The sequence below is a fragment of the Chaetura pelagica genome, unplaced genomic scaffold (assembly GCF_000747805.2).
Source record: "Chaetura pelagica isolate M959 unplaced genomic scaffold, ChaPel_1.0 scaffold581, whole genome shotgun sequence".
Lineage (NCBI taxonomy): Eukaryota > Metazoa > Chordata > Aves > Apodiformes > Apodidae > Chaetura > Chaetura pelagica.
Window position 1 is genome coordinate 70824 of NW_009952070.1, and position 13119 is coordinate 83942.

Here is a 13119-nt window from a genome sequence, read left to right on the forward strand (position 1 = left end):
AGGGTTATAGGACACAGGCTATGGCAGTGAATTACAGAAACATTCTGAGAGAAAGTCTCTCCTCCTTGTGGTAAGCTAGAGCTGGAAAAAAATTCATATTCTGTTGCATGTAAGTAGCATATAGTGATTTTTTTTTATATTTTTTTTTCCTGACTAGACATATGCAATCTAACTTTGGCAGAAAGTGCTAGTTGATTACTTTGACAGGTTTAATTACTTTGGCTTGAGTGGGATGAAAATGAATTTATTTCCCAGTGAGAAAAGCATTGAAAGGCTGCATGAAAACCTGTCAAAGGAAATTGAAGAGGGGTTGGGCAGTTATCTTTACAGTAAATGGAATTGATAAACATGTCAGTTAAAAGGGGAATTTATTTATATTTGTGGCCAGAAATTTTTGATCATTCTGTTCACTGGGAAAATGAATTTTATCTGTTCAGTTGATTTGCCTTTTCGTAGTGCTTGTAGAGCAAGGAATTGCCATGGAATAAAGATTTGAAGTCATCACTCTTTTTTCTTTTCCTAGAACACGTCAGTAATGGAGGATCAGAATGAAGATGAGTCTCCAAAGAAAAATACCCTATGGCAGGTAGGACTGACGTTCATATAGAAAGACTTGCCATGCTTTTATGTGTTCCTGCCTTTGAGAAACTTCCAAATCTTGCATCTGCATAATCATCCTTATATGTAGTTAACTGTAACATCCTAAAATTGGCTCAGCCTTCAAGTGAAGGATGACACTGATGAATAATACTTGAGAAATTACTGGATCTTCTCAGATTTTATTGTTTATGCTGACCTGGAAAGGACAATTCTGCATCAAAGGTTATGTGGGAATAACAGTTCAACCTTTCTGTGCATGACACTGTCATTTACAAGGAAAAATTCCATGCAAGGAGTTGCAAGCAATTTGCTTTAAGGAGTTTGGGAATATTTCAGAGAGTTGACAGTTGTTCCCCAGCAGCCTTCTTGGTCTCCTGAAGGGCTCAGAAGAGCCTGGCATTGATTTTGTTTACTAATTAGCAGTAAGTTGTGGGGTGGTGTTCTTGTAGCATCCTTTCTTGTAGCTGAGGCTTTCAGGAGTTTAATGATGTTTTTATGTGGCTTTCACAAACATTGACATGAGTTATTTTTCAAAGAAAGCCCTTAATATCCTGTAATTCTCAGTTTTAATTTGGGGACAAGCAGCCCAGCACTGACATGAGGGTCTTGAATTTTTGTGTCTATGGGAGTATTCATACCCAGCTTGGACACACCTCTAGAAGTGCATGGTTTTAACACTCGTGGGGACAGACTGCAGCATGTAGCAGGGGCAAACTGCAATATGCAGCAGAAACCACTGGCTTCATCTGGAAAAGTCTTTCCTTAGAAGAATTAGGTTCCTTAATCTTTAAATGGTGAGAGGTGGAAGGGAATTGGAGTCTTTCAGTGTAAGAAGAAATGTGTAATAGTGAGCAAGGGCCTTTCATTCATCTCTATCTATGAAAGGTGAAATTTGTGTGGTATAACTCACACCTTTAGAATATATATTAAAATTAAATTCTGCTGATTATTTATATGCATCTTCCCATATTTTCTTCCTTGAGAAAGTTCTTATGCAGCTGTTCCTACTCTTTATTTCTATTTAAATACTGACATTCTTTTTCTAAAAACAGATAAGTAATGGAACTTCATCTGTGATTGTCTCAAGAAAAAGACCATCGGAAGGAAACTACGAAAAGGAAAAAGACTTGTGTATTAAATATTTTGACCAGTGGTCTGAATCAGATCAAGTTGAATTTGTGGAACACCTTATTTCACGAATGTGTCACTATCAGCATGGACATATTAACTCTTACTTGAAGCCCATGTTACAACGGGACTTCATCACTGCGTTACCAGGTACATGAGTTTTGGTTTGGCAAGAGGTGCATTTATAAATACTTTGTTTACTTCTTGGAGTGTATGCAAGCTTTTCAGAACATCCTCCTGGTTTAGATTATCTGCTTCCTAGGCAAAATGAGTGAACAGTCTCTGGGCTCATTCACTTCTGTGATTAATTGAATTGGCCACTGGATGCCAGTGTTGTTCCATGTAAAAGTGGTTGTGACTAACATACCCTGAAGAATAGTATGTGTTTAAATTGGAAATGAGTTGTCCCAAGAGTTGTATGTCTGCAAGCTCTGGTCTAAATTCCTTTTTCATTCAAACCCCAGAGGTGTAGAAAATTCTATAGAGGTGTTGTAATTTGTGAAGTCTTTACTACATTTTACTTTTGTTCCAAGTTTTTCCAAACTTAAATAAAAAGCTGCCTGCTTAGATGGGTGAATCTAGTTTATCTGGTCTTGTTGCTGACTCAAAAGCAAAAGCACTTGTGGATTTTTATGGTGTAGTTCAGGCTTGATTCCTTCCTTCATTGGCTCAGAACCTCTTCTGCTACCAATCAGTGTAAATATGTATCAATATGAATATGAGTTTGAATATAAAACTTGTTCTTACACTTGTCATATGCATTTCTTAAAAATAAATAGAAAAAATAAAGGAGCAGTAATGAGTAGGTATAATCTTTAGCTTTCATTCTTCTGGTAAGTTGTATGTATTTTTCCAGTATTTTCTGGAAGGAATTGTATCCTGGGATTTTTGCTGCTGGGGAGTGATTCATTAGATCCTTTGAAAGTTAAATATGTGGACATTGTTTCCAGAATGGGAAATAAGCATGAAATAAAGTGGCCAAAATGTTCATTTTGCCACTGGCAGTCTAATAGCAGAGATTCACACCCACATTGAGTGAGGAGTCTGTGGGTGTTATCCCAGGAATTCCAAGCCATGCCAGTGAGTGCTGAGGGTGGATGTGGAGGTGATACAAATGTGTAAGCACAGGGACTGCTGAACTCAAGTCCCTTTAAAGTTTTGTGGCTTTACAAGCTCTGAAGCTTCTGTAGTTGTTGATGTGCTTAGGTGGTCCTGAGCGCGCGGATGGGCTTTCCTAGTGTCTGGGACAGAAGCTGCTTGTGTGCTGTGGGTTTCTGTTCTCTGTGGTGCTGCAATATTTTCACAAAACCTGGAGGAATTCAGCTTTTAGAGGTGAAGGGGGGGATTTTGGTGCACTTGTCCAGCATGGTTGGAATGAACTTCTTTCTTAGAAGTTGGAGGGGAATGAAGAGCATGGGGTAGGACACAGGAAGTGATACAGATTATTGTGTGTGCTCTATTTTCTTAAGAAACAGGCTTAAACATGTGAAAGAGGGCTGTGAGAGTGAGTGGCCTTTCCCCCACACCTTTGATTCACAGAAGTTATTTTGTAGAAGACTTCGCCTGTGTGGCCAAACACATAGAAATATACTCCTCCTTTGGACTGGAGAACTGTCTTCTATAGGGACTGTGGGTGTTCCCTCCAGCTTGTATCTAAGATGTTGAATTTTGATTTCTCCAGGGGGAGTATCTGGGATTAACTAAAAAATAAAGTGAAATGGACAATCATGGTCATCATGTGCAAGTATGAGCATCAGTTATAATTTAATTTGCTTTTATTTCATGCCTCAGGGCTGATATCATGGAGATACACAGTCCTTTCATACATTTATTCCTAAGAAATTTTTGGGAGCTGCATAAGTTGACACTTACACCGTTTTGTAAACATAAAGATTTATTTATATATATAAGTTTTGTTACTTCTGAAGATGTAAATACTGGGAACTGTTCCCATACTCAGCCTTTTAAAAGTAATGTGCTTGAAAAATATCTGTACAAATGCACTCAAGAGCTTCATCTAAGTTGATGGAAATCAATTGAGTTTGACTAACATCACGTTTAAAGGTAACAGCAACGTACTGCTACCTTTTAAAAGATAGTTTCACTGGTCTTAAAGTAAAATTCCTTTGTTTTCAACTGAAATATTTTTTTGGTTGCTACTGTCCTTTCTGATTTTACACTGTGAGAGTGCAGGAAGGAGGGAATAAGTTTGTATCTGGCTTTGCTTGGCTTCAGTGGAAAACAGAGATTATTCTGGTGTCCTGCTGTAAGTGGTGACAGAGTGTTTAGTCTGCAGTGCCTGTTCTGACAAGCTGGGCTGTGGTTGGGCTCTTGCTGTAGTACAAATCACCCTGGTGGTGTCTGACCAGCTGTACCAGCTGTCACTCCACTGCAGGTCCCACTGATCCAGCAGCCTCTACTCACTTTGTTTCCACATCTGCCAAGAGTGTTTCCTTTAGCTTGTCAAAAACAACGCTGCAAAGACAGTGGTCTATAAGGGATAGAATAAAAACTTAGCAAAAATAACTTAGGTCACCTCTGTGCTTTTGATTCTCTCAATCATCTTTAAGATCTTAATATTCTTTGCATGGTCTCATCCAAGTCGTGCCCTTTCCTTAAATGAATTACAACTCTGACCCTTCAGCACTACTTCATCACTCTTGATTAGGAAAGTCCCTTTCCTCTCTGTTCTGTGTGTTAACACTGAGAGAACCATACACTGAGTCAGGCAAGTAAAACCCTGCCAGGCTTCTTTTGAAATTTGTTTCTCAAATAATAAAAGCCTGTGCAGTTGCATGATCTAAGTGACTGTTTCATATCTAATGTTAGTCAGTTTTGTAGAATTGACATCCCACATTTGGGTTTCATTCTCATACAAAGTGATATTTACACATGGAGCTCTGAAATCCCTGTGGATTTTAATTGTTTTATTTTTTTACTGAAATTCAACCAGCCCTTCATCTGGTACCTATAATCTACAACAGCTGCAATGCTTCACCATTTTCTATAAAACTGCAAAAGCTCTTGTAGAGGCATAAGAATTGGGAGTCATGTTTTTCTTTGTAAAGTGTATCAATAAATGCTAGATGCATTTTACTGGACAAAGCTGGTAAGTTTTAGTACCTATTTCAGAAACTGATTATAAAAGCTTATAAAACTAAATGTTTGCTATCTTTTAATGTAAAATGGGTACATGCAGCTATTTCAGGCCTTTTATGTCTTAAACTTAGTCCTGCATGATGTCTGAAATAACTGTACTGGGTCTAAGTATCTGTGCTTTGGACCTGTTCTTAATCAGGGTAAATATTTTACTTGATGTCTTCTTTTTAATGCAAGCAGTTTATATCTGTGCACTTCTGCAAGCAGTAAAACCTTAAGAACAGAATCAGTGGCAAAGTATTTGTGTATTTGTGCTCAGTATGCAATTTCCAATGCTAATCTGCTCCTAGGAGAGGAGATGGCTGTAGAGTATCAGAAAACACTTGAGTTCCTGCCTTTTTACAGACTTGTTTTGAACTGTGACAAGTGTTACACAGAGTAGTGAAAATGATACATATTAATGAAGGGGTTTGCCTGATAATTTGCAGTTGATCCTTCCAACTCAGTGAAAGACTGACTTGCTAACAAGCAGGCTGCTTGTGTTCAAAGTGTTCAGGCCCAGGCTGATGTGCACATGTGTGTGTTCCTGCTTTGTGGAGATGTGGTAGCTGATTGCAGTTTGTTTTTATTGAAAACCTGGGTTTAGTTCAATTAAACATGAGTGAGCATTCGGTACTAGGATTACACCACAAGCAAAAGTCTGAAAAAGCCTTGGGTTAGTGGAGTGAATAAAACCAAGCTGAGCACTTGTCACTTGGTTTTTGTCTCTCCAGACATAGTGATAGTTCCAGCCAGAAACGGCAGCTGATCTGTCGAGGAAAGGCTTAGCTTTTGGAGTAGCTGCTGGTGGTACCTTGGTCACTCAGGCTGCATTTCAAGACTTGAAGCATGGTGGCTTTGGATCCAGATTTTTCAAACTGTTTCCAGAGGGCTGTTAGTGCTCTACCAATTCAGTTGTGTGAAAGACAGAACTGCAAGATGTTCCCGCTTCGTCATGTTTAGTTTTTCTGAATTGGTTCTATGCAATTGCATTTAAGCTGAAGAACTATCTCTTGGAAGAGTATTTCACAAGGAAAAGAAAACTAAACCAAACTGGACTCAAGTTGATGAGGATGCACATTGTATTACTGAGACATCACGTCTGTTTCTAAATAGGAAATGATAAAACCACGGACTTCAGTGCTCCTGTGGTTGTTTCATACTCGAAGGTGCCAGGATAGAAACCAAGCCCTGGGTTGTGCTGTCTACCATCTTGACTGTGCTTTAAGGACTTCTTAGTAGTCTCAAAATCTAAATAATATTCTTATGAAAGTTCTCGCTCCCATGGAGGATTTCAAACACAACATAAGGATTGCCACTAATGGAAAAAGCTGTGTGCTGCTTACCAAATCCTAAAGCGTTTGTACTTGGTTCAGAAACACTTGCCTGCCATCAAAAAGAAATGAAGTGGTAGTTCTGACTCTGAAAGGCATTTCAAGTTCCACTTTCAAGCTGACCTGTTCAGTGTCATCTGAAAGATGACACAGGTTTATTAGAGTAGGGGTAAAACATCAAAACCAACAAGAACAAAGCCTCACAGAACCATGGAGTTGCTGAGTTCCAAGGGTGCTTTGCAGTGTAGCCTTTTTATTGAATTAGTTATTCCTAACTTTAGGCCTCCTCAAGAATTCTTTCCTCTTTGGGTGGAGAATAATTATTAGTTTGTTGACAGGAAATGGCAGCAACAGATAAACTCTTCAAGAATTATTTTGTGCATGACCACCCCTTGAACATCTATTTGTCTGTCACTTTTCCCCTTGGAAATTCATTTTATGTCTGACATGCTTGTGCTCTTTACATTTCAAAATTTGCTCCGAGCAAGTTGTCAACAACATATTCAAGTGCCACCATGGCTACTTTGTCCAGTGACCTTTCTTTCAGCTTAATGTTGAAATAAGTGCAGACTTGTGGTTTGCTTAAATGCTTTTAGTCAAGTATGAATGAGTTTCTCCTTTTCAGAAGGGTAGTTTACACATATGATGGTTGTTGTGTGAATGATGCAGAATTATACTTCTTGACTTTGGAATGAGCAGAGCACCCACTGGATCCTGCCATCCTCTCTTTAAGACTAGTAGAGGTAAATAGTTTTTTCACCAGAATGTGCCTGCTCAGGACAGCCTTTGGCCTTTATTTGATGAATTTTGCATCATGTATTTACTCATACACCTGCGACCTTTCAGGTGTCTTGAGTAAAGAATTTTACACCTAAAAAGTGAAAGATTTGCCTTTCATCAGCCTGGCTGATGTGTGCTGTGGCTTCTTTGTGCTGCTGGCTTTTTTAGAACCCAGAGATAGCTGGAGTCTGTTTTTCTTCTACCAAAGAGAAATGAGGGTTATCTGAAAAGGTTAGGTTGATGTGTGCCTCTGCTCTTCTGCCATGCCACTGCTGATTAAAAACGCCTGACACACAGAAGGGACAGGACAGCATCCCTCTAGCTCTGGGAGAGCTTTTACCATTCTTTAAAGCCTTTTTATAGTTCTCTAAATGAAGTAGAAGAAATGGGCAAATGCTCTTCAACTACATGTATTTGTTTCTCTTATTGCTGTTCATTTTTATGAAGGTCATGAAAATAAAGCATGCAGTGGAGGACTGTGTTAATTCAGTTTCTTAATTCTTTAAAAAACCAACAGTGCTTGGATTTTTCAGGACTATTTGCAGCCTAAAGTAGGAAATTAAAAATGGAATTAAATTGGAAATTTAAGTGGAAAATTGAAAAGGTTGTCATCTCCTAGTTTGAAAGATTTTGTTCATGCTTGGCCAACTGGCATATGCTCTTCCCAAAAAATGAAGTTATTTTAGACTTCTGATTGAGCCGTTGGGAGAACAAAATTGCAGGTCCTTTGAAATAACTAACAGACTTACCAGTGATTTTTGTTTTTTGTGGGACCAATGACACTGTAGTTGGAATATGAACAAGAAAAAATTGTTTGCTATTTTAAATTTAGTGCAAGTGTATTTTCTCAAGTGGTTTCTATGTTTTTACCCTTACTCAACCACAGTCAAGTTTTTAAGTGTAACACCCTCAGCAGGAGACAAGATCTAGGTAAAGGCCATGAGCAAATGCATGTAGTGTTCCTTCTGGTTTATGTCCTGTTAGATATAAGGTGGCAGCTTACTCAATCATATTTATGGATCTGCTTATTCTTCCTATCAGCTTCAGCATAAGTACCTGGTGCTTTTGGATAAGACATTTATGAAACAATACATCACAGCACATTGCCTTACACAGCCAGTGGGCAGGGCTCCAGTTCTGGTATATGGAATTTCTGCTGGTGAGCTGAGTGCATTCAGTACATCAATCTAATCCTGCCATGATGGAAAGGGATCACAGGGAGAAGAAGCTGCTTCTGGTAGTTGAGATCTTCGCCAGGAAAGTCAACCTTTCCCCAGTCCACTGCTAACTAGGGCTTGCTGGCCAACATGCCTTAGGCTGCAGGTGCAGGAGAGCTGCCCAAGTGCATGTTGTTTCTGGGATGTCTCAGCACTGCCAGAGGGGCTTTCATTTGGAGACAGGTTCTTTTCCTTGGGAGTTTTCTTGTGGCACAGATGTCATATGGCTGCTCTAAATACACAGCAGCCATGATACACAGCAAGCCAAATCTTGGTGCAGCTCAACTCAGTTGACTTTGCACTGGAAGTCACAGTGCAGGAGCTGAGCTGCCACCTCTCATTATTTGAGAGTTACTTGACTACTGCTGATCCTGAGGTTTCTTAGTTGATTCTCACCCTAGAAACAAGTGCACCCATCGGCCCTGAGCTAAAGGCTGTATTGAATGTTACAGGCTGAGTTACTCAGCTTGAAGTTGTTTCAGAAAACTTGTCCCTCTTGATATTTTTTTTTTGTCTCTAGCTGAAGGAAAGCCTCAAAACCCCCAGCTTCTGGTAAAAGTGATTCAGTAATAGTTTCTGTAAGTGTGGAGGCTAGTGATGGTGAACTCTGAATGGGGATAGCTGCCTTATAATTGCCACTTGCAATTAACAAATTACTGCCAAACTGCTCCTCGTGGGTTTCCCTTTCTTAGGTGTCCATGTCACATGCTTTGAGAGTCCTGAGCAACATTCAGGAGTGGTCTTGTCACATGCAGGTTATAGAAAAAGCTTAAATAGGAAATATGTCCTTGCACTTGATTCAAGAAAGTTCTTGCAGAAGCTTTGCTCATGCTTCTTCTGGGTATGGCTGTGGAGTCCTGTCTTCCTGAGTTATCTATTGTTGTATGTAAAATGATCAATATTTTAAGTTTTCATTACTGCCACTTAGTAAAACATCAGCTCGAAGATGATCTACTTTTTGGATCATGCAGCCCAGTGCTTTGTGTGCTCCAAGTGCCCAGGATTCTGTGCCCAGAAGCAGCAAAATGCTTCCTGCTGGATTTTGGTTTGTGCTCCTTCTCCCTCTCTGGAAATGGATCAGTCTGGTAGGGAGACTAGACAAGCAGTGAAGAGTTACAGATATTTGGTTGTACCTGTTTGAGTTAACTTGTAACTGGTGCTTGTCTGTATGTTAATTTAATTATCATGTTGCTCCAGTGCCTCAAAGCTGTGTTGGCTTTCTCTGCGTGTGTTGCAAAACTTGTTCAGTAGTTTGTTGTGAAGCGATTGACATTTTGATTGCCTTTATTTCTTTGTAGAGCAAGGCTTAGATCACATAGCAGAAAACATCCTTTCCTATCTTGATGCCAGATCACTCTGTGCAGCAGAACTGGTGTGTAAGGAATGGCAGAGAGTCATCTCTGAGGGGATGCTGTGGAAAAAACTGATTGAAAGAATGGTACGCACAGATCCGCTGTGGAAGGGCCTGTCAGAGAGAAGGGGTTGGTAAGTACCTTGACCATCACCAAATCCACCTTTTACAATGTTCTCCTTCACAGATTTCCCTAATCATGAGCTCTGCCAAAACGTAAGCTGATAGTAAATGGCTGTCCCTGAGATCCTTTTCTCTGCCACGGACTCTTTTTGGGAGAACTGTCAGCTCCCTTTCTACTTCAGCTTTGTCCCCTGTCCTTTGTACACCAGTGTATTTTAGCACTTGCTTTCTTGCAGTAAATCTGTCAGCAAAGTTGTATTTTAACATGTAGAATCAGCTGGCAGAAACCAGCAACAGCATCTTTTGTAGGGCTTTTTCTTGAGGGAAGAATTCCCAATTAAACATTATTTTTTTTTCTGTTGTTAAAACGTAAAATAGCCAGTTGGGTTGCAGGTTGCAAGAAGCCCCTCTCGAAAAGAAACCTTTTATGTTTGTGGCCAAGGGGTTTTTCAGTCCTTCACGGGTGTGTGAAGAGGTTTGTTCTGCTATGGAAACCTTCTGTGCTCTCTAGTGGTGTGCCTAAGAAAATGCAAGGCACACTGAAAGAGCAAGAGAACACCCTGCTGGCTAAAACCCTTAGGAAGCAGTGAATCCTAATTTGGAAGACCACAAGGAAAAACCTGTTATCTTTTCAGTCTTGGACATTTTAAACCCAACTGTCAAATTCTGTAGTCAGAAGGGTTACAGCAGCAATGCTAAAAAGACTTCCAAGTGTTCTGCTAGAATGTGTTACAAGCTTTTGTGCTGCACAGGTTTGGGATTCCTCTAAAGTTTGGATTCTTTGTGGTAAATGTAAAAATGTTTCTGGTTCTTTCTAGGGATCAGTACCTGTTTAAAAACAGACCAACAGATGGCCCCCCAAATTCGTTTTACAGGTCTTTATACCCAAAGATAATCCAGGATATAGAGGTAGGTGTTCTGATAAATAATACCTGCAGGAGAAATGATGTTGGATGTTGTTGGTGCTTGAAAGATGGTGCCTGTTGGAGCAATGAAGCCCATTGTATGTGTCCTTATCACTGCTACTTGGTGAGCTCTGGCTCTTCAGACAGTGTTCAAAACACCCTCAGGAACTTAGTACTGCAGTAACATGTTACTTGAGGTGTTAACACCATTGTTTTTCCCTGTAAAGATTTTTGGACCTTTTGTGGGACAATGAATAACTGTTTTAGGGAATGTTTGAGAATGATCAGTCTTACAGTGATAAACACAGCAGGGGTGTTGGTGGTAAAAAGGCTGCAGAAATAACTTATTTTCTTTGATATAAAATTCTGCTTTTTTTGTTCAAGAGTTAAAAAGCTGAGCTTGCTCACTTGTTTTCAAATGTTTCTGATAAACCAGGACCATCTTGGTATTCTGCCCACCAGCAGAAAATCTGCCTTGCTCAGTTTGCTGTGTACCCACCACAACACTCTGAAGTTCTGCCACAGGCTGGAATGGATTTATTGTAACCACGTGATGGATGTGAAATGATGGGTCTGAAATTCATTAGTGGGGAAACACATGTTGTGATGTTTAAGACAGATGTAAACTCATGGAATCACTCTGCTGTGGCAAATGTGAGATTGTGTCACTTGCCACTCAGGAAACCAAATTATTCAGAACTCTTCACCTATCTGTAAAATGTATCTGCTGGAAAATCTAGTGTTCCAATATTTTTTTTATAACCTTTGCTACATGATTGAGGAACACTGAAAGATAAAGAACAAAACCTGAAGTATTGCCTAGGTAAAATAAGATCGAACTTGATATTTTCTTGTGAGCTGAATGCTGCACGTTGTATTATTTGAAGGGAGGTGTCTGCTCTGTGTAAGGAATGACAATGATATTGCAGTGATAAGAAGCCCATGGGACTAATGAGGACTCTTAATGTCACATTTTCTTGCTTTCTGTAACATTTTGGCACTGCTCAGTAACAAAAGTGGGTGTAGAGCAGTGTGAAAAGATGACTTTTGAGATCATGTAGAACACTGAAGGGGTTCAGCATTATTAGAACTCAGATTGTTAAAGTTATTTTTCTGAAACTCATTTGTTTAAGTGGAACGTTTGTATAGGAATTCTTGTTATTAGAAGTGGGAATGTTCTGAGGCCATCCAGCCTTTGGATTGCCACAATCTGCTGTTTCATCCTTTGGTTGCTGTACATGTGATAGTACCTTGCACAGTAAGGAAGCTCCTGGATTGGACAGCTTTTGCTAGTATGAAACAAGCAGGGAAAAAACTACAAACTCTTAAGCTTTGCTTGTTGCTAATATGTTAAATGTGAAAATGTTGAGTCTCTAAATATCAGGGAGTGGGTAACAAGTGTACCACTGAAAATATGTCATAGTACTGGACATGTTTCTTGAAAAACTACATTTCCTTGGGGTAACAGTGAATGTATTAAAGTCTCAAATAAGGTGAAGGTTTTGAACTGCACTACCTGAAAAGAAAGGGCTGGTGTGTTGAGTGTGGATGGAAAAGGCATCAGCCAGGAAAACCAGGAAGCACAGTTTAATTATATTCTTTGAACCCTAACTTTCTTTCAGAGTTTCAACTCATACATTTTTATTTTTTGACTACATAATGCTCAGGTGGATGAGGTGATAATTGTAGAATGTGCAGAGCAAGGGGTTACCTGGTGTCAAGCTTTGGGAGTGGAGGTGGAGCTGGAGCAGCAGAGCTGTGTGTCAAACATGCTGTGCCACTAGTGCTTAAAAATAGTGCTGTGAGTAATGAGTGTGGGAAAGGAGGTGTCTCTTCTGTGGGGTGCCAAGAGTAAAATGTAAGCTGTTGCCATGGTTTCTGCCCATTCTAAACTGCCTGGCAATCCAGTTGTTTTACATATTATTTCTGTAGTGTCTTATCTAATGCTTATGTCCTTAATGCTGTTAAACATCAGTGGGTCATGTGGGGATCTCCTGTGTGTCTCACACTCAGATGAAGGGAGGCAACAATAGAGAAGGAATCACAGACGGAGAATTAGGGCCCTTCAGGCAAGATCTCCTGTAGTTCTGTGCTTTCCATTCTGTGCTTGTGTCTGTCAGCTGTGTTTGGTTGTTAGCCTCTTGGGGGTAGAATTGAAGACTTTGTCAACACACCTTAATGCTGCCCGTGGATCCTTTGGTGGAGCAGTAAAGCTGAAAGGAGCTGTGGGCTCTTGCCTCTGAACTTCACTTTAGCAAAAGTAAGGGCCCAGATTCAGGAAACAAATGTATTTGTCCAGTCTTCTGAAGTGGTGAATTCTCTCTTTGAAAAGTAGCAAATACTTCCAGCATCCTCACTGCTCAGTTCATACAGTCAGGGCCTTTCCTGCTTCTCCAACATTGCTGACCTGGAGGGAGGAGGCAGAAGGACAGGGGTATTGTGCCATGTCAGTTTTTTCCCTACTTACATATTTCCTTCAGGCCTTCTGAAATCCTGCTATTTTCCAGGTTTCCAACCTGGAGTGGGGTTTTAGTGTTCCTGCT

At 40.0% G+C, this 13119-nt stretch overlaps 1 protein-coding gene across 1 annotated transcript in view; it reads left to right on the top strand.

Moving 5' to 3' along the window:
• The window catches only part of FBXW11 (F-box and WD repeat domain containing 11), a 49911-nt gene that overhangs the window by 18254 nt on the left and 18538 nt on the right, over window positions 1-13119 (top strand). The window contains exons 2-5 of the mRNA XM_010005457.1: window positions 524-586; window positions 1653-1878; window positions 9496-9682; window positions 10490-10580. Coding sequence (XP_010003759.1) covers window positions 524-586; window positions 1653-1878; window positions 9496-9682; window positions 10490-10580 — 567 coding nt within the window. The remainder of the gene's footprint in view (window positions 1-523; window positions 587-1652; window positions 1879-9495; window positions 9683-10489; window positions 10581-13119) is intronic.